This window comes from Gobius niger, assembly GCF_951799975.1.
Source record: "Gobius niger genome assembly, chromosome: 14".
Lineage (NCBI taxonomy): Eukaryota > Metazoa > Chordata > Actinopteri > Gobiiformes > Gobiidae > Gobius > Gobius niger.
The window spans coordinates 20,589,032-20,615,751 of NC_136865.1; the positions used below are offsets into that span (position 1 = coordinate 20,589,032).

Consider the following 26,720-nt stretch of genomic DNA (forward strand, 5'->3'; position numbering starts at 1 on the left):
ATTCCAGGTATGTGCCCCAATTTGTTTATGATACATAAACATGAACATAATATATCAAATCAAATAGTATAAAATCTAAATTGTACTATTTTATCCTGGGTTGGATCATTACTGAAGTGTGTTTTAATAAAATAAATATATTATTAACAAAAATATAGGAAATAACAATCCCTTTGGTCAAACTCAATAACCGTCATGGGACGTTTAAATTGTCAGGTTTACAGTTTTTCCTTGGCAGAATGATGCTATATGAAACTTTTATTGTTAAATAAAACTTTTGGATAGTTGAAGCATCAGCCTCCATATCTCCTCCTCTAACCCAGTGGTTCGCAACCTGGGGGAGAACGAGGGAAAATGTTTGCAGCTAAAATATGACGTACAGTGGATTGATTTGTGTAAAATGTCAACACTGCACTGTTTCTCTGCGTGGCCTTAAAATGGCTTTGCCTCTGTGCAGTAAATGATTTTCTCTTGGCATCTGCAGTCCTATGTAAACTACTACGAGTGAGGGGGTGGGAACAAATCATGGCGGCACCCACGCAAACGGAATGAGGTGAATAGGAGGTAAACTTTCTAGTTAGAATGGATAACGTGCCCTCTGGGAGGCGTGAACAGTGGTTCTTCTAACCCAAGCAGTAGTGGCCGTTGCTCTAAGAGGTTTGGGGGAAAATTCACTAAATATAGAATGTTAACAAAACCACCCACTCTTTAAGTAAATTGAACTGCAGTTTTACCAACTGCGCCCCATTTAATACATTACATGTGCTTTCTCCCACCAAAGACCATAATCACCAGTAAGAGCTACCAAATGTCAGCTGGTGTGAGTATGCCATGCCTGTCTTCATGGTGACGTGAAAAACACTAACATCCAGTCATTTTCCTTGTTCAAACACAGCAACAGACGAAAAGGCCACAGTTTGATTCAGCCACAACTAAAGAAGCTACAAAGTTACACTGAAACCGCAACATTTCTAAGCACTTTGAAGATTTACACGTTGAAGAAACAATGCACGCTTTAGAGATAAGCACTGACTTAGACTGTGATGTAGAATTAAGCTTATCCTGTCATGGAACTAATGGATAGCTCTGTACTGCTATTAATAGATATAATCAATCTACTGAACAAGGACTATTTAAAAAATGTGCATTTGGTGCAATCAGTTCCTTACCAGACAAATTCTATCAGACTCAGTGAAAGCTCTAGTGAAATGAAAGAAGTTGCCTTTTTGTTACGACACAAAACATTCTATTTTGTGGAGACAAACAGGTGTAAAACAACAGCTGTTATCAGAGTTTATACCATGGTCTGGGAGAATACTCGATTCTGTTTGTCTGGTGGGTGCTAACAAGCGTGCATTATTTTCGTATAACCGCACACGTAGTCCGGTAGTTAAATCACTGGGATATCACTCCGCTGTGGGCATCGCCATAGCAACGCATGACACAGCTGAATCAGATAAATGCGTAATTAGTGACTGACAGGAACGTATGATGGATTTTGTGGTTAATTTCAACGTTTTTGTCCAAAACAAAATGTTTGATAAATGGGAAGTAGAGGAGAGTGAGCAGCTAGGTTAGCTACTGTTAATAAAATATGAGCATTCCATTTCGATTGAAAATGGTTAAGGCACTATTCATTATTTTCAGGCGTACATAAAATAATCCAGCATTTAAACATATTTGGCTGGATTAGTAAAGTGAAACATAAAAGTTTCAGTTCGTGGGGCCCAGGTGTAAGCGACTCCACCGCAGCTGTTTCCATAAACAGTTGAGCTCGTTGAGCTAGCTAGCTAGCTTCAGGTTAAACAGCGTAAACGTGAAATAACTCCTGCCCACGAGTGCCGCACATCGGTGTTTACTTCCACGGAAAAGTGCCGGGTTAGTCCTGTTGTGTTGTGATTCTGGCGATGCAGCGTGTGCTTATGTTGTTTCGTTGCGCCTGACTGAGATCCTCGTAGCAGCGGAGAATGACTCGCTCTGAGATGAGCCTTCAGTGACCGGCTAATAACCCACATAAAATAGTCCCTGTGGTCTGGCATATTTAGTGACTTTAGTAAATGAAACAAATATTTATTATAAATGTTACGTTTGTGGGACCATGGTATAAGCGGATTAAACAACTCGGAGCCGTGCATTAGACGGTTATAATGCACGACGCGGAGTCAAGAACACCACGACGCGCAGCGGAGTGGTGTTACTCCGCGAAGTCCTTACTTAGGCCACAACACATTCAGGAAACTTTGCTACACTACAATAATGCAAAGCTGCTTCCCAAACAATATACACTACAGTAACACTGAAAATGTAGCTGAACATATAAAACATACAGACATATACACCTGTTCCTTTTTAAGTTGTGAATGCAAGAAATATCTTACCTAACTCTCTTCTCTCAGCTGAAGATGAGCGGTCCTTCCTGCTTCGCTCCATGCGTGAAAAGGTGCTCTCCACTTCCATCTTCCTGTTCTTACTGCTCTTCATATTAGAGCGGGACAGAGCAGAGGTGAAGAGGTTTGTGAGGTTTGGAGCATCGTTGTTCGGCTCAGCTTCCTCTGATGGTGAAAGAGGCTCTTCATCTTCGCTGTCCGAACATCCCGCTTGGTCTTCGGCCCTTGGATCTGAAAAGGGACCTTGGCCGGACGCAGCGTGACCCCTCGATAACTTGCCGTAGTCCCCATCACAGCCGGTGCCCATCCTGAACCAGGACTCTCCGGAGTGATGTCCTTTTGAGCTATTCCCTAAGGTGAGTCTGGACGGGCCCAAACATGACATAGAGCCCTCCTTTCGCTTGTACCTGTCTGCGGAGGATGAAGAGGACGATGAAGGGGAGTTGGCTGAGGTACCTTGCTTGCTTGTGCTGCCACTAGAGGCGTCCCGACCGAAGCGACAGCGTTGTAAAGACTCCGCCATCCCTAAACTACTCGCCCCCTTCCCTGCTTTTCCGCTGTCTGCACTAGAGCGGCCTACCGACGACGCGCGCGCTCCTTCCTCCCTGTCCTCTTCAGCGCAGCGCTCTCTATGCTTGTGTCTATGCTTATGCTTGTGGTGCCAGTTGAACGATAGCTCTGAGGACATTGGGGGGAACAAAACGGGCGACCTCCCACTCCCCAGGTACTCCTGCCTGAGCAGCTTGTGTTTCTTCTTGTGAAATTTAGACGGGTTGAGCAGGAGATGCGAGGGGTGATGCATGAAGGAGCTCGGGGATGGGGGGAAGGTCGGGTGGTGTGACGATGATGAATGGGGCGACTGGTGATGTGGGTGGGAGAAGAGACTCGCAGGAGGGAATCCTCGGTAATAACCCAAACCGAGAGGGCTGGAAGAGTAGGGGACACCGTACGAGGGGTGGTAGAAGCCTCCACTTGGAAGAGGGAATCCAAGCCCGGGAACATAGGGGACCTCGGACATTGAGTCTCTGAGTTTCGGAGGCCTGCCCCGTTTCTTCTTCATGTCTGGTTTACGGATATAGTGAAGCGGGTCGCAGGAGTAGGCAGGATGGGAGTAATAACTACCAAAGTTAACCCTGAAGATTGTAGGTAGGAGATCTCTGTGGATGTAGTGATGCGGGGGTGGTCCGGCTGCGCCTAAGCCACCCCTGCTGCCCAGTCCCGGAAGTCTACTTGGCCCCGCTAGACCTAATCCACTGCCAAATCTAAACCCTGTGGTGCGATGTGCGATCTGTATCTCACTTAGTCGGATTACAATTTCCTCCAGATCTGCCAAAAAGTCCGGGTCATGCCTCCGGGAGCGTAACTGTAGGTACTTCTTCTTGCGTTTCCGCTTCTGTTTTCGGAGTTTGTCGTAGCCGGGGCAGCCGTGATGACTGCGCCGTTTGCATTTGTGCTTGTGTTTTTCTTTGTGCCCCAGTAATGTGGAGGCAGGGGCTGCCGGGTGAGGTCTCCTAGGATCCGGTGAGGTCCTTGTCCCGTGTGGGGATGGAGAGGGTGACGGGTGCTCCATGAGCACAGCAGAGTGTCTTCGTCTACCCCTGGAGTTGAGTCCCACTCCTGGACCCATAGTTGAGCCAATTACCCCTGGCATCAACAACCCTCCGCCAAGCCCAGACGCCAAGCCAAGTCCACCTAGGCCGTTCCCGGTTTTCTCCCCGCGATCAGACGTGCTGTTGTTGTCTGTTCCTATACCGCTGTCACTTGGCACCGTTTCCTCGCTATGGGACTCGCTAACGGGTGATGGAGTAGCCTCTTTTAGCTCATTGAGGGGGGCAGGAGACGTGGGATGGAGTGGTCTGGGAGGGGAGAGCTTGTGGTAGTGGTAATGTTGCCTGTAATGGTGGTGGTGTTGATAGCCGCGATAGGAGGACTTTTTCTGTGAAGCTGATGCCAATGACGAGGATAGCAGGCTTGCATTGCGAGGGTTTGGGGCAGAGAAAGTTGGAGGGGGGAAGGAGAAGGTGCTGTGGTGAGAGCCGGAGTAGTGCGAATGGCCTCCAAAGTGCACGGAACCGGGCTCCACAAAGCTGGCATCACTGTGGGGACTGTGGCCGCCGCTGGACTGGGAGAGGGAGGGGGAGGGAAACACTTCAGACGAGAGATGATGCGACTGGGACTGATGGTGATGATACAGACTCGTACTCGGGGACAGGAAAGGCTCAGTGTTTGGACTCGTAGGATTAGAGGCTGCCTTTGGTTTTCGGCCTCTTCTCTTGCCCATGTATATTGTGCCCTTTTTGCTTACATTGATTTGTGGTCCGAGTTTCCCTCCAAAGGAAGCAGCGAGGTTTGACAGCGATTGTGTTGCATCTTCCACGGTGTTGACCACAGGGGCGATTTTGGGGACCTCCTCTTTTCTAGGACCTAAAAGGATTTGACTGAGCAGACGCTTCCTTTTGACACTCTTCATTTTATTGATTTTGCCTATGATGGTTTTCATAATGAGCTGTCCGTTTCCTTTGCTCCGAAACCTCTCTCCGGCTTCTGGGGCCAGTGTGGGTGGCTGGCCCTCCTGTGGTAGAGTGGGGGGGAGGCGCTTGGGGCGCCCTCGTTTTCTCGGCATGGGTTGAGGGGGGTTTAGGTCAATCTCTGGATGAAGAACAGGTGGATCTTGTTCCTCCTTGGACTTCAGGAAAGATGGGTAAACTTTAGAGGGAACATATTTATTTGGCGGCCTTCCACGCGTGGGGGCATCTAGTGTTGGCATTTTAGACTTTGGTCTTCCACGTTTTCTCGGCTGCTGTGAGAACAGCTCTGACATGTTACTTTGTGACATGGGAGTGGGTTTGACTTTATTGGGGTTTGGAGGCCTGCCCACTGGTCGTTTAACAGGCGGAGGAGATTCTGCACTGAGTGATGAGTGTCTGCTGGTTTTGTCCAGGTCAAAGCTCTTGTGGCTGCTCTCGCTGTCAGTTTTTTGCCGTGGTTTCCTGCCTCTGCGTTTCTTCAGGGGTTTGCTGTCCTGCTCTGAGGGAGAGTCAATGGAGGAGTCCGGGGAGTCGTCTCTGAGGGGAGAGGGTGGTCCCTCGTCATCGTCTGGGTCTGGAGAAGGTGCCCTCTGTCTGACAGGCTCAGGCGGGCTGCTGTTTCGACCTGGTCGACTACTGTCCCAATTGGGACTGCGCTTACTGGGACTAGAGCTCTTTCCCCGTTCAGTCTGCAATGACTGATTACTACCCCCTTTCTCTTTTCCCTCTGGTTTTCCTGATGCTGTCGAAGAAGGGTATTTGGTTAAGTCTCTAGGGTTGTCTTTTTCGTGATCTTTCGCGCAGCTCTCCTCAGCCACAGCAGGACTGTCCCGGCCATGTTGACCTTGGGCTGAAGCGGGCGAACCTGTGCGGCTTATAGTTCTCTGCTCTGCTGAGGGGATGGAAGATGAAATGGTACTAGACGATGATAGTGTCCTATGTGGAGAGGAGTGAGCTGAACGAGACTTAGAACTGCTACTACTGTCACTTTTACTCTCCTTTGAAATGGCTGAGAGGCGATTATTAGTGAGGCTCAGTGCAGGACTGTTACTGCGGCTGCTGCTGTTGCTACTGTTGTTGTTACTATTTGTTTTCCCAGCTCCTTCACTCTCCTCTTTCGTCAGTGGTGTAACAGGAGACAAACCGTCCACGTTATCTTTGCTTTTCGAACCATAGGGCCTTCCAGGAGGCCGTGACACTGGGGGAGGCGGTGAGAGGTGAAGCATACGTGAGTAAGTGTTTCTGTTGGCCATTGCTCTGTCTCGCTGTTTTGCTGTGGGGGCCATGAAGCCTGAGCTGGGGACAGGGGCAGCAGGAGGAAGAGAGGGGTCCACCTTCGTAGGTTTGACTGGTTTTGCGGCCTTTGTGGGTGGACAGGTTGCTATGAGTTGAGCTAGCTTTTCAGTCACTGTGGGTGCTCCCCAGTTTTGACCATTTTTGTCCTCACCTGTTTTCTGGCCTGAGCTGTATGTGAACTGAGGGGGCTTTACACTATCAAAGCCTACTTCTTTTGATGAGTTAAAAGGTGGAGAAGGTGAAGATGTCCGTGCATTTGATTGTGAAGTGGAGGTTTTCTTTGAGCTTGAATGCGTTTTACTGTTCGGAGGAGGCGTTTTGCTGTCCGGAGGTGGCCGGTGGAGATTGAGGGGCCGCTCCGATGTGGAGTTGCCGGACTTTGAGTCCGACTTTGAATCAGACTTGCCATCCGTCTTTGGTGTCCCCTGCAAAGAAACAAAAAAAATGTCATTTCATATACAAATACATAGCAACAATTGTTCAAGCAAAGCGATTATTAACGTTTATAACACACAAATATGCATGACTTGTTTCAGAGCTACATTACATTTGAAGAATCGAATTTCAACATAAATTGCCTATCTTAAAATCCCCTACAGTGGTTTTCCCCCAAAATTGTTATACTTACTTCAAATAATAAAGTAAACTCAAGTAAAGATTATTTTCTGTATTCAGGTCATTTTAACTGCAATTGTCTTGAACAGCCTAAACATCCTTGACTCAGGAGCTCAGGAGTACTATCACTATCCTCCAACAAACACCAATTTATTGATAAAAGATCTCCTGCCCGTTGCTGCTAAGTGGGCATGCAGGGAGGAGGGGTTTTACACACTCAATAACACTTATCCGGGTCAGACGGGGGACGTGGAGAGAGAGGTCAGTGCAGAGCAGGGGGAGGAGGATGTGACCATAGAGCGAGACGTGACACAGACAGGGGGCAACTGGAGGAAGGCAGGCTGAACAATGAAGTCTAAAGGACAATTTATGTTCAGCTTTTGACTAATTAAATAACAGTGATTGCCAGGGCTTCCGCTCTAACCACTAACATCAATGTGACTTGTTTTTTATGGTTGAAAAAAAGCACCTGCAGTCATTGTTCTTTATCCGGACTTTTGGTTCTCAACTTTCTCTTTTCTCGTGTGCAAATTTTGTTTGTGTATGCCCTTATTTCTTGTCAGCTAAAACCCATTTAAGTAAATAGAGAGGTTGTGATTGAAATCCTTTTACTGCAAAATATTATTTAGATAATGCTTTTCGAAAAGTATTCCATTTTACCTCCTTATTTTAATAAGTGTGAAATATTTCCAAATATGTACTGTCATGTTCAGCCAGTGGTACCTTTTTCGTGGGAGCGTTGCCGTTGACCTGGGCCGGTGTTGGAGTGCTCGTTCTGGCAGGTGAAGGTGCAGAGGGAGGAGATGTAGGTGCTTTAGCTGCTGCTGTGGTTGAACTCAATGTTGTTGTTTTACTGCTGCTGTTGACAGAAGGGCTTTTCTCTCGGTCTTTGTCCTTGGGCTGAGCTGGGGGGTTCTTGGTTTGGCTGCCTGCTCCAGCACCTGAAGCCGCTGCCGCACTTTTGGACTTGGTGTTGCCTCCGGTGCGCGGCGCATGCCTCACGGTCGCCCTGAAAGCTGGTCGGCAAACGTAATTCTCCAAGCTTTTAGGGGGCTTCTTCATGCGCTTCGCCTGGAGGCCAATTTTAAGTTTAACATTGCCCTCGGCCAAAGTGCTTTCCTTAACAGAGAAAGGTGTGTCATCTGCCCCACCGGCTCCAGCGGCACCTGCACCCCCATCTTTGTTTTTCTCCTCATCTTCCTCCTTCTTACCGCCTCCTCCCTCCTTCTCTCGCTCCCCAGCTGGAGACGCAGTTCCCCCTTGAATTTTCTGATCCATTTAAAGGTTATTGAGGTATCCCGGGAGAGGATAGTGCATGTAAAGTTTGTTGTAGAGGTTTGAGGGATAGAAGGGGAAAGGGAGGAGGGGGGGTAAATCTGAGGTGACTTCTCTCAGCCCTCGGTCTCCGTCCTTCAACTGTCAGACAAAAAAACAAGAGAAGAAAACAGAGATTAGTTACAGTAACAAAAGAAATGAACCGTGGTTTATAAATAGCCAACAATATAAAATGTCTGACAGACACAAGGGGAACATTTTTATAATCTGTTTTGTTAGAGGGCGTCTTTCATCCCATCTAGGTGAATTTTTATGACGTGTTTGTCCTCAGTGGTTATAACAATCTGTAACCTATTTATCCAAGGTCGTTCCACCTGAGAAATGCCTCCTCTGTTTAAAGGAATAGAAGACAATACGGACTAAAATGCTGATACTTAACAATAAGAGTCATGTCATCTCTCTGAGACAAGAAACTTCCATTTCAAGTTGTGTTCGGTTTTCACAATAACAGAGACAAAATGCTTTTGGTCAGTGTTAGCACTTGAGCAGCACAAGCAGCATGTCTCCTAATTGTGGCCCGTAGAGGACAGCCCACTTCAATGAAGCTGTCTCCGGCGCCCAATAGCTCTGAGTGATTTAATGAGGATTCGCCCCGAAGCAGGTGCTTTCTCTGGGTGAAGTCATTTGGAGGCAATTCAGAATTGTGACCTCAGCACATTGAGCCCTAAGGGACGGGGCAGAGACTGACCGCCTTTCTCAGCCACCGCCACAGTCAGTGAGAGAGAGTGATGGAGCGGCAAAACAGCAGCTCCTCTATGGCTTACATTAGCACAAAGCATTATAACGCTCATAAAGAGGTCACGGGAAAGTGATATATGCCCTTATGTGCAATCATTATTGTGAGTAAAAAATCATTATGTGCCTTAAAGGCCCTGTATCTATTGTTTTCTGATAAATTGTCAACGCAGACATCTGTGAAAAAAAGCCTGTGCATTTTGACTGTGTTGTTTTTAGCATTAAAGCAACATTAGGGCCCTCAAAGCAAGTTTCTTCATCAAGAGTCAAACTGTTCAACTGGTAAGAACCACACTAGTCAGCACTGTTTACCTCCATTTAAAACTATATCCAAAATCTGAGACTAACCCTTTACTACACACATACCACACCTCCCTCTTTTCCTCATCACCTAATCAATCTTCGTATTTGTGCATTTCATTTAAAGCCTTTTCATCCTCCTCCTCCTCATTTGCTTCACAAACTTGGAAAGCAGTAGTAACAACTCATGACTGTGTTGCTCCTGCCATAATCAAAAACACATTTCACCCACCGCCAGCAGAATACTGTTCCCAGTGTTCCTTCGTCTGCGCAGTGACAAATGCTCTCCCCATTCTTTCACTGGAAACACACACTCTAGGAGCTGCCTCAACTGACCAACAGCGGCTATGCCAAAAATAAGCCTGTGTGGTGGTTTACACAAGAGGACACTGTCTAAGAGAGTCAAAACATTACCCTAACCTCCAACGATACTAGCACACCTCAATTACTGCAATTACGGCATATTATCTGATGCCAAGTCAAATCAGTTTTATGGTATGGCTGAAACGAAAACTTCAGTTGAAGCTCTTACTCGCGCGGTACTTTTATACTTAGGAAATGACTCATATGTCAAACACTAGTAAATCATGCTCTGGTGTTTTGGCGCTGTCCTGTCTTTCATGCTATAAAAATTCAGTTCACTTTCTAGGGTTACATTAAAGTGATGACGATTTATCTATTATATATATCAGGTGTGCATTAAAAGGGTTCCCCAGGCCAGCGACAGTGCAATGAAACGATTAGTCTTCCTTTGCTTTCGAGGAAGAGACATTTTATGGTTTTAGTAGTATTAATCATGACATAATTCATTATGCATGATCATTGCAACGAATAATGTAAGCTTGACCTTTATTCAACCGGGTAGGTAAGTCAGTCAATTATTAATCTGGTTGATTTTATTCAACATCTGTGCCCCAAAAACCTGCTGAGTCAGATAGTTCTATTAATAGCCATCCTTGGGAGACCAAAGTGAAAAGTTTGCAAACCTCAGTCATGTGTTTGCTCAAAGCTGAAACAATGGGCTTAAGGGCGCTCACTAAGAGGCGGTAAACCAAATCAAAACAAATACCTGAAATACCATCTGAACTTTCAATCATTATTAAAGAACTTTTAAAAGCCCAACCAGGCACAGACTGAGACTTAGTAAACAACTTCCCCCTCCCCTTTTTTTTCATGCTGCTCTCCCTCCCTCTGCTGCACTTTTGCACACGTTGTTCATAACTGCTGATTTCCCCTTGGCCAGAGCAATTGTGCCCGGCCCCACCACCACCACCACCTCCTCCTCCTCCCACATTATTCTCACACGAGGAGGACTGGCTTCAGCTAATACAGAAGCTACTCCTGTCATCCCCAATGCTTTCTCCCTCTCTCTCTCTCTCTCTCTCTCTCTCTCTCTCTCTCTCTTTAGATATTGGGTCACTGACGTGTACAGGGGGGCAGGAGAGGAAAGGCAGCCAAATTCCTTTACTACTACCATTAGCGAAAAGTCCCACAGGAGGGGGCAGTAAACGCTAAAGACGTCTGTAATGGCGCTAATGGTTCGGGGTCTAGTCCTGGGCAGGCTGACGGGAATGGCAGGTGTCAGTCTCAGTGCTGGTAAAACGTGTTTATAACGCGCCTGATTGCCCATATAAGCGTGGCGATATTGACAGTTACTTGCTTTCGGTTTTGCAGAGTGGCTGTTAGGGACATTGGCAAAATCTCAAGAGCTCTAGTTTCATAAGTCATCACCGCACGGCACATTTACTCATTTCCTAAGCACACAGATGCGTCAATCTGTCGCCTTTGCAGGTAGACGAGAAAGCAACAATCTAGTCTTGTGTAAACATTTGTCTGAAGCAATCTGATGAGAGCTTGACAGGTCCAATTAGTCACCCACTTTGTCAACACAAAACAATGATTTTATTTACCCTCCCCTAGCACTTACCTTAATAACTGATGGGAAACGGGGTTCACATTATTTGGCCGTGTCCTGCACGCGAGCATCAACGTGGTGGCCACATTTTTTCGCCAGGCGCTGCCGACTGGAGAAGATGAGACACAACTGTCAGATTGCGACCTCCAAAGGGGTTAAAAAACACATCCATGATTAGCGTCATACATCCCCACATTGATAGGAACCGTAAACAAACCGTTTTCCGTGCGATCGCCAGCTTACTATAACGTAACGGTCTCAACGTCAACCAAAACACGCAATCGGACTCAACAACCGCCGCGCGCGACTTCGTAAATATTGATTAACCTTGCTAGCGCCGATACACAAACTTGCAAAGGCATAACCCCAAAAAGCGCTTGTAAAATGCCGTTTTAAAGGGGAAAAGCGGGCTAATAATGCGAACAGACAACACATATGGAGTGCAGGAACCAATGCCAGCGTAATAATGCGCACGCTTTACGAAAACGCGTGTAATAAACTAGTAGCTACTATCAGTCCAATAATAGACACGCTACCGACTTTGTATCAATGGCACTGGCAGCGGCTAACTAGCCATCAATCAGCCTCCGTTTCAGGCGAATTTAGGTAAAACCCCCAGCATCTAAGCTAATTCGCATTGTATTCCGCTATTAAGGCAGGGGAAACGCAATGCCGTAACATCATAATATGAAAACAATTAGGGGAAATGTCACAAGTCAACACAAGTGATGTTCATAATCTTGCATCTTTCTAGCAGCCACTCGTGTTACTACATCTGTGCAACGACGGCTAAAGCGAGTGAGCTAAAAGATTAAATTCATCCGACCGTGACTCTTAGGGCCATAAACGATTCATTCGTGCTGGTTGTACGCGGGGAAATGCCTTGATATGAATCCACTGGCATAAAATAACTGAAGCATTGCCGTGTAGGTTATTAAAAAAAACACTGACTGTCAACAAAATGGCGGCTGCGTTGAATCAACACAGACTCGAAATGGATCTCCTTCTATTTCTCGCTCCTCGATGCAATAATCCCGTGTCGATAGCGGCGATTGGAATCCGTAATAAATCCACAAAGGCTCCAGGAATCCCGCTCGGACGCGTCGTTAGCTGGGCCTGGATGTGTCAGCGGCGCAGGCACAGGCGTCTCTGGTTAATCGGGCCTCCATGTCTGCTCCAGCCCGTATGTGTCAGTACGTACAGCACGGGCATTGCACAGTCCCACAGCCGCCGAGGGAGGGGAGGGCAGCGGAGGAGGAGGAGAGCAAATGTCGGGCGGGCGATCGTGCGCGGTTTCTATGGAGCAGTGGCGACCATAGACTTTTTTCAGGGGCCCTTTGGATGTTCAATTTTTGCAACCTGGGCGAGTTTAAAATCGCAAAGTTTTAATAGAAATTGTGTCCACACCCAGAAAAGCGCGTAATGTAACTTGCACATAAAGTTGCAAGATTTTATCGCATAGATTTGAACAGAAGATCAAATCTATGTGACATAAAGAAGTTGGCTAAATATGTCTGAATCCAAAGTATTTAAACTTTTACATCATGGTGAATTTTACAACTTCCTATCCTTTATAATATGGAAATGATCAGATATAAGATTTAGCACCCCTTGAAGCATAAGTAATAATGCATATGTATATTTAATGGACATTCATCATACAAATTATACAGGTAATTTGCCAATGGCACGTAGGCTAATGACAGCTTGCCTCAGTAAGTGGGCTTCTATTTGGCCTAAACCCATACACCAGGGGTAGGCAACGCCTGGCCTGGGGGGCAGAAACCGGCCATCCATCAGAGAACCCCTGACCCTCAAAATGATTTTGAGGAATAATGCCTTTTAAAGTACTCTAGTATAGTAGTAAAATACAGTCACTTACTTTAGATATCATAGCAGAACACCCATTTAGGTCATATATGATGTACAATACAGGCATTTGTATAGAAATGCCTAAAGCAAACTTGCCTACCCCTCCCATAGGTATACCATATCAGCAACATATGATTTGATACTAAATCACTGTGATTTATAGGCAACAGGCCATGAATTAACATATTGTTACATTAATATCATGCACAGTATTAAAGTGATATTAACCTGATTTGGCACGTAAATGTGATTAACATGTGATATCATCCTAACTTTTAATACACATTTTTTTGTAGCTTCAGCAATGATTCATACTTTTGCAATGGTCCGGACTTCCTCTTCTCTTTATATGGTCTAAAGCGAAGGGAGGAAAGCGGAGGAGCAAATGTTGGTCAGAATGTGGTTTCAGTGGTTCTTCTCAGTCATTGACAAAACCGTCTGTGTTTCATTATTTCACTATTTTCAGTGACTTTAGAAACCGACTGTTTTTGGAGCTGCCCAAGATGGGTGTGTTTTTCTGGTGTGCAACTGTCAAAACTGGAGGTGCCCTAGCTCAAACTAATGTTTACAACCTACAGTGAGTAAATTGTAAGAAAAAATGTGTCTGTGCTGTTAGAGTCAATAGAGAATCAACATGACATAGTTATTTCTGTATGTTCAGAAAAATAATCAGATTTACATATCTACATGTTTTTTAATTAAACAGACTCTCAAGTTTTTTACTAGCTTGAGAAGGTCTAGTCTAAGCTGTTAAGACACCATGAAGTTCATAAGTGTGGTGTGTGAAAATAGACATGTTGTGGAAAGATGGAAAGATGTGTCCTGGCTGCATATTCATCTCAAAATGAAACTTGAGGCGTGAAACATGTTTTTTTATTTTTTATTTTTATAAAATCTTGTGGTTACTGTAACATATTGTTACTAGCTGCAAGGGGAAAAAACACTATTAAAGTTGAAGGTGCTGAAGTGATTATTGTTGTTTTTGTGACTTTACAGTGTTACGATTTGCCCCGTGCAAAAGTGTCAAAATTGAAATCAAAAGTGTAAATATAGTCTCAAGCATTGCACATCCACTGGCAGCTCATGACACCTGTGGCATCACTTTCGAAAGTCCTTAAGAAGGCAGTGCAAGTGTTCCTAGGCTCCTCCATAAACAGATAAAGTGAGATCCTGAGCAGTGAAGAGTCAGTTGAGACGTGACTCTGTTTGCAAGTAAAAAAAATCAAGTATTTTGGAGGTAAAGTTTATAGACGCATGGCTTAGAGCGCCTGTTCCTCTTGTGCCTCTCGTTGACTGGAGGAGGTATCGGGATGCTGAGGTGAGGATGGCAGGCTGTTGTCCACACCGTTAAGGCTTTTGCGGCAAACAGGGCAGGTATCGTGCTGTGAAAAGGGCACAGTCATGTCAAAGTTAAATGAAGGTCCGGGTTAAACACATGAAAAGACAGAGCAGCTTTATGAGTTAGTTTGTATGTTTTACACTGTGATTAAGGCAGGATGTGTGACACTCCATTAAAAGTTTCATGACCTTTAAACCTGAACCCATACAGCCCCTCCTCCTCACCAGTTCCAGCCACGGCACGATACATTCACTGTGGAAGTAATGAAGGCATGGCAGCTCCCTGACCAATTCACCCAAACTGAACTCGTCCTTGCAGACCGAGCACTCCAGTCGGCAGTCTGCAAACACACGGGAAATAGGATGGAATAAGTCTGAAAACCACAAGGTAAGCCGTAAGCAGAAGATTCGCAAATATTTATATGTTAAAATAGACTAATAATTTTCTTTAAATTGGTGGTGGTAAGATAACATTAGAAGTCTGCTCTCCCCAGAGGCTGATGACGGCCATTCTACAGCGACAACAGTCACATACTTATCTATAGTATGTCATGCTGACAGCAGAGATAGCATTGTCAATCTACAGCTGTGTGAATACATAGAACATCACCTGTCTGATCTTTAGTGATGGTGACCGTTGGGAGGGTCGAGATCATCTCCTTGTCAGCTGGAGGTGGTCCTGTGTTTTCAAACTGTCCTAACAACTAACAGGAGAGACAACAAAGCCAAGTTGCCAGAGATAGTCACTGACAGACAAATCATAAAGAACTTTACGCATCAAAAATAAAGACTTACATCTGAAATAACAGCATCTAACCCTCCCTGACCCCAGGCATAGTCACCGGGATTTGAATGCAATTGAAACATACTAGATCTGTAAGAGGAGAAACATCAGGTGTTATAACAGTCAGATTCATATACCATCTGAATAGAAAGAAAAAAGTACCTACAAAGATTCAGGTGTAGATGTGGAGTCACTGGTGAAAAGGCCAGCAAAGAACTGCTGCAGCATTCTTGTTAAAGAAATGCATTATTAAGATTATTGTGTGTAAAGTAGGCTATAATTTCAAGATACCTATAGATCCAGTTCTAGATCATATGTACACACATTCTTCTACTTCTGTAATCAGTGTTGTAATAACCAGTACAGTAATGTCAAAAAACAAAAAGAAAAGATATCCTGATAAAACTATACAGTACTTGGTAATGTAGACAACATCATTGTTACTATTGTTACATTAGTATCAGTGTTTTATACACTCACCCCTCCAGGCCTAAGCCTTGTTCAGTCTCTGTTGATTGCTCCTGATCAGCTGGAGCAGTAGTCTCTGGTTCTCTGGGCTCTAGGCTGTCCAGAGAGATGGAGGAGAGTGAGGAGTTGTTGGTAGAGGAAGGCTCACTGTCGTCGGTCTCTGAGGGAGGCTCAGAGAGAAGAGCCGAACGCTCCATGAACAACAGCTGCAATAACTAAACACAGAGACAAGATGATAAATATACACAGAAAGAAAGTTAGTGGCAAATCAAAGAATAACATTGCAGATATGCCACTGAATTTGCTTCTGTTGCCATGATGGATTTCTAACTATCTTATGACATCACATACGTAACCTCCATAACTAGTTTAAATACAGAAATCCTATCAGGACTGGAGATCTGCAGGTTATATTTTGACATCATTAGTTAAAGAGCAGCATAATAATAGGCCTATCACATTTTAATGAAACTGCATTTTGGCTTTAAAAGTGTTTACTCAAGTTGAGGTTGTCTTAGTATAGAAATAAATTATATTCAGTTGTGCGGAGAAGAATAGCCATAGTCACACTCCAATATGCACACATACCTCAGGGAATACGGAGTCGGGCTCTGGCCTTTGAGGAGCTGCATGGGTCTGGTTCTGCAACAGGCTGCAGAAAAATAAAGCTCAAGTTTTAATGGATGTCACATTTTAAATCTTATAATATATTTAAGTTTTACCTGGAGTTTTCTCCCACTTCTTCTATAAAACCGGAGTCACATTTTGGGCAGACCAGGTCCTAAACAAAGAAATGCAGCTGTTTTATACGGGTATTCACTGGTGAGCAGGTGCAACAATGATTGCCCAAGCTATTCAGAGGCACATTTCACATACAGTAGTTTGGCCCATATACAGTGCTATTATGTCCCAGTTTTCAAACATACACTTCTCTCTTTTTAAGCATGATCATAATATGTTTTTCAAAAAGATTTGGAGCAATATTATCATTGTTTTATAGAGTTTTGGGAGCACATGATCAGTCAAAGCTTTTAAGAGGTAAAGAAAAAAGTCTATCTTTACAAGCACTGCAAACAATACCATTATTATCTTTGTGGGTATGTTCTTTGTTTGGGTAGGCCATAGTCTAAAACCTGTAGCCTACAAGGTCATCTACACAGAGTTTGAAATGACCAATGTATGGGTGTACAGTAAATACAAATATCAATAACCTTTAGATTCAAGGCAATGGGATGCACATAAATTGTTCAATTTAGATTGTCCCGGGCCGTGTCTGCAGCCACGCTCAGGCACACGTGGGTCGGGTTCGTCATAACTAATGCGTAAACCTGCTGTCAAACCAGCAGCAGCACATTACTTTGCACGGTGCGCACCCTTCTGGCCTGTCAGGAGAAATATTTCAACAAGTTGCGTCCAAATAAGAGAATAGGATTCATTTTAGGGGAAATGTGCTTGTTTTGCCTAGGAATGCACCACGGTCTGTCACAATTTGTGATTGTCAGTGGATCTTAAGTTACGTCCCTCGCAGTTGACTGAAGACAACTGGGCACACAAGCCAACAGTGGTGTTTCTAAAAATGGCAACGTGAATCACCATGGCTTTTACTGTCCCACACCCTCAAAGCTACAATCTTGGGGCATGCATTGGCTTTGCACAATTGACAACAGTTGTCATAAAAATACAATTAAATTTTTTCTTAAAGCAAAGTACAACAGGAGTCACAGCACAAGTTTGCCCTGCGCGTCCATAGACACGGTCCCGGGAGAAAGTCCGGCAGCTGCCACGCTGACTATGGCCGAGGCATTTAACAGTCAAGGTAAATGGGAATAAAACACATTACAAGAAGTGACTCACCGGCAGATCTGGGACTGTTTCACTTTTACAACAGTAGCAGAAAAAGCGGAGGGGTGTTGGGTCCGCAGCCTCCGCCATCTTCGCGGTCCCGGGACTGACGTCGGGGTGACTGTCCATAAAAGTCTCCGGCGTTTGTCCAACTGCAGCGGTCACACACGGCCAAGACGCTTCAAATAGGCTCAAGCGCAAAAACAGACGCAAGATTCCCTTTCATCTAGTCAATGTGTAAAGTTGGGCCGTTTTGACACTTTTCTTGTTAAATTATTTCCCGAATTAAATGACTTAATCCATTAGTAGAGGCTAAGTTACGTGAAAGTTACCAGCCCAATTGTACTAAAAATATGTCCCCCACAGATCTTGTTGTCAAGGCCGTTACCTGGCAACAATGAAGCCATTACCATTCATTCTGCCGCAGGAGAGCCCCCAAAGGTTGCTCTTACAATATCAAACAAATTGATTTTGAAATTAAGTTCATATGTGTTTACTCTAAATAAATGTTTAGTCTGCATTGAAATTTAGATTTAAACCCATTACAAATCGCTATCAGTGAGGGGCCTAATATTTTGGTAGAAAGCAGATTTCAGATTACTTGAGTTTCTTAGGCTACAATTTATTCAATACCTACATCATATAATTGTATGTGCCTGACCTACATGAAGGCTGGGTTACTGACGAACAAGTATAAGTCAGGCATGCCAATCCATTTTAAATAGGCCTAATGTTGTACTCAGGGGCGTAGCACCAAATTCTGGGCCCTTGGTACAAACTATTTTGATGGGCCCCCCTACACCCCTTCCACCTAAAAGGGGTTCAGTCAATTCACATTTCATATTCATCTCAACATATGGGGTTTAGTTTGACAGTGTAGATAATTTCTTCACACAAACGGTAGCCTATACTTACGTCCTGTATATTTAGTGTGTGGTTTGTCTGTATTATTATATTAAGATTAGTTTTACATGCAAACAGGGGGCTGCACTGTGGACACAGGATTTTTTGGTTAATAGGCATTGAAATAGGCATTAATAATACTTTTAAATGCTAGTTTATGTATGTATACAGTTCATTATGTTATTGTTCTGAAAAAGCTTGAATAGTCGGGCCCGGGACGTCCCGCACATTTTACTAGAACCAAGTCAAAGGAGTCTCTAAAGCTGCGCATTTATAATCAATGAGTCTTTAATTAATTCGATGAAAATAGCGTGAGCGACCTGTGGATTTGGTCACTGTTTTGGCCTGATGGCAGTAGATGACGGTAAATAAAGGGAAACTTGATGACAGCGATGAGTTTTAAAGGGGTGTCCGGGCCCTGAGATTGGTCCATCATTATTGTAACCGCTGTATTTCAGCCGGTTTGTTCAGTCGTTACATCAATTAGGAGGAAATGCAAAATGTAGAAAGTGCAAAACAGAACACATTTAAAGCAGCACTTCTGAGGGCCCCTCCATGCTCTGGGCCCTGGGTACTCGGTACCCTTTAACTCCCCAGTCTGATGCCCATGGTTGTACTACTGTTATTACTACCAGTTATTACACTATACTGAGAAGTGTCTGGGACCCTTTCTCATTCACAATTGCTTATTGTGCAACATGAGGTGGGTAATTAGTAAAGAGTGTATACATCCTGGTCCAAGCATCTGTTTTATTTTTGTGTGTGTGTTGTGTGCGTTTTTGTATCAGATAAATAGATAATTGTCAAATAAACTCAGCATGTCATCGTCATTTTATTAAAACTAAAATTGTACCTTTTTAATAATAGCTTCACACACCAACAAAACAGTGAATTTTTAACCAAAAAAACAGCACATCACAGTTTAAAAGAGGATTTGGCAACAAGTGGGAATATGCCAGGCGTTTACTTCTGAGAGATTAACAAAACAACTTTTAGCAAACTTGAAATAGCATAGGCTTAACTCGGTACTTTCATATTTACAGCTTAGTATATAACCTCCAGCACAAAATTCAACAAAATTATAAAGTTAGCACGGACTTGATCACTTGGCACATACTTTTTCTTCTATATAAAACATTTCCTTCCATGTCTTTCATCGCTTTTTTTGTTCCTTGCATTTTCTCAGTACTTTTTGATCCCATTACCTGATTTTTGAGTCAACACATAACTAAGATGCTGACCCTTGTTTGGCAATATAGCAAACCATCCTCTACGTCCTCAAAGTCTTTAGGAATTAGGTGTGATCATTTTTACTGACAGAATAGTTATGGCCCATCTTTGGATTCAAATGGCCACTCAAAAATAACAAAATGATACTGTTAGTAGTACTGTCTAGTAGTTTTCATTAACCTAACCCTATCAATAATGACGTCTTAGAGGGTGCAGTGTGTCAGCAGATGTAGTGTCCATATGGCAGGAAATTAATGCAATACAAACAACATAAAAGTCTTTTATCAGACACACTTTTGTGATTTTCCGAGTGCAGTGAAAAACATTGAAAACAAAGTAACATTGTAACATTAGTTGAGGGCCCTTTTGACACAATGTTCTGATTTGACAATGATTGGACGAGTAAATGCATCGATTACTACTTCGGTATTTACGGTTTCTTTGCCGAAATGGTCAAACACTATCCAAATGCACTGCCCGGCCCCAAAAAAATTTGCTACCCTCTCAAAAACTCCCATATTTACCTCTCTAACTTTTGATTATGACACACATTTGCTGTGCGATTGTTATAATAATCTTCCGTGATGTCAAAAGATTAATCTATCTGATCAGGGCTGCATCAATTTTTCACAAATATCGTGTTTTGATGAAGGTGGGATAGTATGACTTGTTGAGCACATTCAAATTCTCGAAGCCAATCCGTGTGTGAAAATAATGTCTCATGCTCCCTGAACAACTCTTTTAAATGTGGCGCACGGTGAATCCCGGCAATGTCGTCTTGGAACATGCCAGTGACATCAGGGAAGAAAAAAAAATCCATGGGTGGAAAACCTGGTCATTCAGTATATCCAGAAGTTGGCCTTCTTCAATCTTTAGCCAAAACCAACTGCAGCAACCCCAGATCATACAAATTTTGGGGGACGGGCAGTGTACTTTATGTGCCACATGAAAACCAACAGTAGTAAATCTACCTGCCCAGTACATGCTTCTACTTTTATGCATAGGGCCAGTTTCAGCCCCGCCCTTCAAATTGTTATCACTCCTGTCATAATAAATAAAGTTAGAGAATCCAACGGCCACTTTTTAAAGCTGTACATCCTACCCACACTTCAGACTTCTGTTTCTTTTGATCATGGTGCCGTGAATGCCCCCTGAGCGGCGTTGGTGGCAGCGCTGGCAGCAGCGTTGGCAGCCGCTTGACGTACGGCCTGGTTGGACATGACCCCAGTGGCGAACTCTGCCTGGGCCTTCTGAAAGCTGGCATCGGTCTGCCGGTACATACTGTGGATCTGAATAAAGGACGAGAGATACGATACACACAGTTAATCATAGTCTTATTATGCACATTGTGTGGGTGAAACCGATACCCATAACTTGATAATAGCACGGGGCTTTTGTTACGCACCAAATGTTGACAAGCAAGATAATAATGATATGCAAATACACTCCAATCCAAGAACAATCCAACTTAATCCATCACATCATTTCCATTTTCCTGTTCTTGTTGAGCTTCATCCCAATGAACACATCGCTCAGCTTTTGCAAAGAGTAACCAGGCTTCCCTGGAGGCTGAACTATCTCTTTTTAAATCTCGTGTTTGGAATGCTAATGTGAAGTGTGAAGAACTACCATAAACCTATTAAAAATGTTCAATTCTCTGTGTGCTTTATATGAGGAGGAATAGACAATAATACTTATTTTTCCCAATAACTAAATGTGAGGTGCCTTTGCTCTGCCCGATCCCGTCAGATCTCGGAAGCTAAGCAGGGCAGAGCCTGGTCGGTACTTGGATGGGAGACCGTTTGGGAACACCAGGAAGGCCTGGGGTGAATGTAGCCTGTGAGTGGTTGGCTTTGGTCGAAGGGGCCGATGGTGCAAACTGGTAGCCTTGCTAACCCTGGGGCAGCTGTGGCTACAATAGTAGCTTACCAGTATGGAGTGAATGAATAATGCGATTTTAAGTGTCTATGAGTGTCCAGAAAAGCTCTATATACTATATAAAACCAATGTATTATTATTACTCCCAAATCCCACTTCCTTGAATCCTTGTTAAGTTATACATGTCATACACGTACAGGACAAACTCTCACAACAATTCAGAAGTCAGGATTAATTCAGATTCAGCCACACATCCACACACAAAGTTGATGCAGTAAGCTTAAAGACATTATTTACCCTCTTTAACAGGAAAATGCCCATCACGGCCTGAGCGTTGAAAAATAGGGCATTGATAATCATGATCACTCCGACTCCAATATTTACTCTCAGCCCGACCAAAGCCACAATCCATCCACTGAGGAAGTATAAAATATATTATATATATATTATATATATATGCAAAATACCAAACCCTTTTTACACAATCATACCTGAAACCGGCTCCTGGAATCCCAATGGCTTCAATAACAGACATGCCACAATGCGCAAAGAATACAAAGAAAAAGAAAAAGAAGTTGACCGAGCTGTCACTCCTGTAAGAAAATGAACAGTGGAGTTAATGCTGGGGAATTTACAAATGATCAATGGACTTGTTTGTTAATTTGACTCACCTAAAAGCTTTATACACGGGTCGGAACCAGCAAACAAAGGAGCATGGCGTGAAGAGGAGTGCCCAGAGGATGGCGAGACCGAAGCCCACTCCAGTGTCAGTACTCACACAAAACGCAGCGAGAGATGAGATCAGGTTCAAAAGTAGATTTGCTGTGCAAACTGGAAACATCAACAATGACATTAGTTTATGTTAAAACTTGCATAAAAATGTATACATTAGAGGAGTTGATCAATGCTTTGTACCAGCACATAGTATATTTATGAAACCATCAACCCCATTGGAGTTTCTTCTGGCACACAACATTTCTTGCACACAACATTTCTTGTAGAAGCGCAACTTCTTTTTGGCCTGCAGGAAAGTTCGCTTCACGCAGGTACAGGTACTGAACCTCCCAAGTGTCGCCCCAAGTAAAGCCCCACTCTCACCAAATTCCAGTGTTGTACAATGTACATCGTACATATGACTTAACAGAGTAAATTCCAAATACCAGTGGAAAGAAAAAAGTGGTCCTGTGGTATCCGATTTTATTAGAAACAAGAATGTATTCAGAAGGGGGGGGAATGTATTGGGTACATCTTATTTTACATTCCGGCATGAGACAGTTGTAGTGTGTGCGATCTACAGTAGAGGTGACCTCACAGTCAAGTGTCAAGAGTCTCAAACAAACATTAGAGATTTCAGAGCAGCCATTTTTGCTCAAATGCATTTGCAGTGCCGAGTTGCTTTCTTACAGAAGCTACATTTTTATCACACAAGCAACATAACTAGAAGTAGTAGGTGTAATGTTGCTAGAGTGGCATCAACTATAACATATACGAATAAACTTACAGAGCCAGAAGTAGTACATGATGGTGACGATGCGTTGGAAGCGTTGGGCGATCTCCACATTGATGTCCTGGTAAAAGCAGGGTCCCACGGGGCAAAAGGAGGGAAGAGGAGGCCAGTTTTTCTGTCGCTCTGAGAAAAACAGAGACAGACATTTTCATATTAACACACTACACACACACTGTTGCTGATGCCAAATTATATGTTCTGTGGCCATTGATATGTTACGTGGTGTAATATTTCCCTTCGTACCTGCTCCAGGTCCAAGGCTGTGTGACTGAAGCTCCCGTTCTCTCCGCTCCAGTTCTTTGGCCTTTTTCTCCAGCTCCTCCTGTTTCTTCAATAGTTCTGCAGTTGTCGCATTCACAGCAGCCTAAATAAGGCACAGTCATCAATCTGTGTTGAATGATGTGATTTAGTTTGCTTTACAAGTCATCCATATTGATTGTCTAACAGGAGATTTCTTTCGATTCGAGTCTGACCTGCAGGAGGCATGGCAATCAAGTTACATGGACAAAGAGGGGTTTAAGTTATGACACTTTATTATAGGTTTGTTATTTGTGCTCTTCAATCTACCCATCGTTCATTAGTATCGGGGTGACTTATCAGGAGCAGAGACCATTCCCCATATAGTGAGTGAGGGAGGTTTTGGCATGTTTTAGGTTGAAGGCAAACACAGAGAAAACCCACCCAAACACAGAGAAAACATTAACACTTGAAATTTATTTATAAAGAGGAATAACCCCTTGGACCCCTCTCTTCTTCGAGGGGGTCCTCATCATCGTCATAACATACACTATAAGATCCAAGTTTTTAACCTTACAGTTGTGAGGTGAGAAAACTAACAGCTTAACTTTGTCTCCATACCACTGGATACTTTATTAATAATCAACAGTTTAGGAGTTGATGATTTATACCTGGCTGTTGTAGGAGCCATAGTTGCGAGGTTCAGTGGGGGTGGTCCTTGATGGGGGTGTTGTGGCTGGGACTGTTGGGGGAGCAGCAGGAGGTGTGGGTTCATACGGAGGTGGAGGCTGAAAATAAGCAAAACACAATTGTGCTCGATGGTGGCCTCATAAACATGAACATTGAAGTAAAGGCGAACACAAACAACATTGGAATACGTATAAATCACATCATCTAATCATAAGTACACAGGGGCATGTCTGAGAGCATATAAACTCCTATCCGTGATCTAAACACATGTTAAAGTGCTAAGATATTGTCCCCCCTTTTTAGTACAAAACCCCTCTCTGTTTGTGTAGAGAAATCATTCTTCACTTTACATTTTTACATATTTAAACAAAAGGGATAGAGGCGTTTTTCCGTTTAGGCCTATTGAAAGTTTTTCTGACATGAGCTGCTCTACAGCTGCAGCAAATGTCAGAGAGTGAACCAACTGGATTTTTTCATATTTGTGTAGGGGTTTTCTGCTTTGCTTGCTTAATTGTTGTTCCAACATTTAATTTAGACAATAGATGTTTGTGATTAGGGCTGGGCTAAAATGCAATATGATCTCTGATCTCCATGACCATCTGCTATGAAGAGATCGTCATGTTGCGATTCATTGTTTTTTATGTTTAATTCAGCTCCACGCACAAATACATTTTTACCCACTCGCTGCTTCTGCTGGTCGGTCTCATCAAGATATTGATTTTTGTCATGTTTATAAAGCCGCATAGGCTAAGCATTCATTTCCTTCCTTGATGAGGTTTTGACACATGGCTTCTGATTTGCACCTTGCTTTCGCTCCTACAACTTACGACTTATTCTATTGCAAAAAAAAAACATTCAGCAATCCTAAATACAATGTTTTAAAGTTAAGATATGATTGTGCGCTGTGTGATCTGCTCTTCAATGCAAGAATATTATTGTTTGGAAACAGTTGCAAAACCACATTTCAATGTACATTGTACTATGTAGGTATGCTGCTATCCCGAGATCACGGCCGCCATGTTGTTCCATATTCACCTACACCCAGTCAGGTATGGTGGGGGTCATCATCAATCTCGCCATGACGCAGATGAAACCCTCTACTTCCGCCTCGTTTAGGATTCATTCTGTTCCATGCTGAATTTTGTTTGATACCCCAGCTTTCAAAATTTCGGTCAACTTTGGCACCCCAAAAAACACAGACCAGACGAATAGGATTTCATCAAAAGTAGGTAGGATGGTAATACAATATTTCAACCACATACTGGTGAAATGTCATTGCAATCTGACAACGATAAATGTTATTTTTTGTTGGTGCCGTCGACTCTGTTGCATTGAAGTGGTCATAAAATCACCAGATATGGGGCTCCAAACCCGTTCGCTAAAACAATCCTATTGTCACCATTTTAAAAAATAGTAATAGTAAAAAAAAAAGCTACAGATTTAATTTTACTATGTTTTTCCATTAAAGTGAGTTGCCATGATTGGGCCCAATTAGACAATACAATAAGTGCTGTAACTTCCTTTCTATTTATGACAAAGGGGTATCATCAGAAAAGTCTTTTCAAGCCCTTTCAGATGATGTGGTTCATATCCATTGACTTTGGAATATTTTGCAGCAACCTATACCCTATACCCTATAACCCTATAACCTATGAGTCAGTATGACTGTGCATGTGGCAAATATTAGATCTTATCTCATCACATTTTATTAAATCTGTCCCAAATCAAATAGCATTGCCCACTAGGGCTGCATTCACGAATAAAGGCCGTTATCCTAACCATAAAGTCTCAACAAGAATATTCCTTACCCCAGGAGCTCCATTATCAAACGGGTTGTAAAGGTCCAATGTGGCATATCCGGTGGTACTGCTGTGCTGGACCACTGCAGGGTCCTGCATTGATACAAACAGCAAAAATGTACATCATAATTTTACAGCAAGCTATAGTGCAAAGATTGTAATTTTAGACAGCTACAAGTGGGTGAAACAGAGGCCTAAGACGTCACATGAGCTCCAACATGCCAGCCATTACAAAGCGTGATCAGACAGTTACAGTACATTACCTGAAAAGGGTTGTCTTCCATGGGGTCTATGAAGCTGGCGTAGCTTGATTATAATTGATAAAGGCTTTAGTCGTGTAAGAACGAGTCGACACCACTTCCTTTCCGCGTATGATAAAGCTGAAGTTGGCAAAAGGGAAATTGGCAGCTGGCTTCCGTCTTGTTTATCAAATGCAGCGTCTCGTTCCGACCCCAAACGTAAAGAGACGCTGTGTCCACGAAGCCAAGGTAAACAAAATCAGTTTCTGCGCACTTTAAAAGCAGCACACGACTCAATACGCGACCATTTGCTCTGACAACACTAAACTACCCTGGGGGAGTGCGCAGCGTCACCGCATTATGAATATCGCTGATGTTTTTCGGTCGCAGGAAGGCGAACAGGAAGTCAGAGCGAAACCACGCGGTCATGTGACAGCTGCAGCACAGGAGCACGTGAGGTCCGGAAGGCGTGGTACAGTTTCATATCTGTCATTATTTCTATTTATTACAGTGCCTGGCTGTTTGTTTTATGCTGTTAGACAAAATATATGTTGTTACAGCAAATAAAGAAGGAATACATAATTTTCACACTGATTTGGCCTGCACAAATACCAAGCAAGAACAATGGCATTAGGGCCAGAAGAGCCAGTTTTAAGTCCTTAATAATGAGGTAAATAAAGTCGACTAATAACAATTTTAGTAATTCTGAAGGCCTACTGAACTTTCACGTAATGTATTATTCTTATTTTCCAGTAGGGGTCGCTCATGTGCCACCATCGAGCAAGATCAATATCTACATCCCTCCACCCCACCCCAAAAAGG

At 43.5% G+C, this 26,720-nt stretch overlaps 3 protein-coding genes across 3 annotated transcripts in view; all 3 read right to left on the bottom strand.

Moving 5' to 3' along the window:
- ash1l (ash1 (absent, small, or homeotic)-like) overlaps positions 1-12,340 on the bottom strand; it is a 32,157-nt gene extending 19,817 nt beyond the window's left edge. Inside the window, exons 1-4 of the mRNA XM_079570842.1 lie at positions 12,063-12,340; positions 11,124-11,220; positions 7,550-8,242; positions 2,379-6,636 (exon numbers count right to left, since the gene is read on the bottom strand). Of these exons, the coding sequence (XP_079426968.1) occupies positions 2,379-6,636; positions 7,550-8,104 (4,813 nt within the window). The 5' untranslated portion in view covers positions 8,105-8,242; positions 11,124-11,220; positions 12,063-12,340. The remainder of the gene's footprint in view (positions 1-2,378; positions 6,637-7,549; positions 8,243-11,123; positions 11,221-12,062) is intronic.
- A 1,608-nt stretch (positions 12,341-13,948) lies between these two features.
- On the bottom strand, positions 13,949-17,683 carry LOC306974319 (E3 ubiquitin-protein ligase RNF115-like). Its single transcript, XM_079571512.1, has 9 exons — positions 17,428-17,683; positions 16,296-16,354; positions 16,162-16,225; positions 15,586-15,788; positions 15,272-15,334; positions 15,117-15,195; positions 14,932-15,025; positions 14,547-14,662; positions 13,949-14,365 (listed from the first exon to the last, which is right to left on the bottom strand). Exons 1-9 carry the CDS (start codon positions 17,542-17,544, stop codon positions 14,243-14,245), a joined length of 918 nt encoding a protein of 305 aa, XP_079427638.1. The 5' UTR covers positions 17,545-17,683; the 3' UTR covers positions 13,949-14,242.
- Positions 17,684-19,495: 1,812 nt separating this feature from the next.
- Positions 19,496-26,319, bottom strand: scamp3 (secretory carrier membrane protein 3). The gene is made up of 9 exons (XM_079570717.1): positions 25,923-26,319; positions 25,669-25,752; positions 23,842-23,958; positions 23,177-23,297; positions 22,928-23,056; positions 22,098-22,257; positions 21,918-22,019; positions 21,724-21,841; positions 19,496-20,837 (listed from the first exon to the last, which is right to left on the bottom strand). Exons 1-9 carry the CDS (start codon positions 25,941-25,943, stop codon positions 20,679-20,681), a joined length of 1,011 nt encoding a protein of 336 aa, XP_079426843.1. The 5' UTR covers positions 25,944-26,319; the 3' UTR covers positions 19,496-20,678.
- Positions 26,320-26,720: the final 401 nt, after the last annotated feature.

Coding starts and splice junctions, on each gene's coding strand:
- scamp3 (XM_079570717.1), bottom strand. CDS start 25,943: ATGGAAGACAACCCTTTTCAG. Junction 25,753..25,922: donor TGGAAGACAACCCTTTTCAG/GTAATGTACTGT, acceptor GTATCAATGCAG/GACCCTGCAGTGGTCCAGCA. Junction 22,020..22,097: donor CCCGTGTATAAAGCTTTTAG/GTGAGTCAAATT, acceptor ATTTTCTTACAG/GAGTGACAGCTCGGTCAACT.
- LOC306974319 (XM_079571512.1), bottom strand. CDS start 17,544: ATGGACAGTCACCCCGACGTCAGTCCCGGGACCGCGAAGATGGCGGAG. Junction 16,355..17,427: donor AAACAGTCCCAGATCTGCCG/GTGAGTCACTTC, acceptor TTCTTTGTTTAG/GACCTGGTCTGCCCAAAATG. Junction 15,026..15,116: donor TAGATGCTGTTATTTCAGAT/GTAAGTCTTTAT, acceptor CTCTCCTGTTAG/TTGTTAGGACAGTTTGAAAA.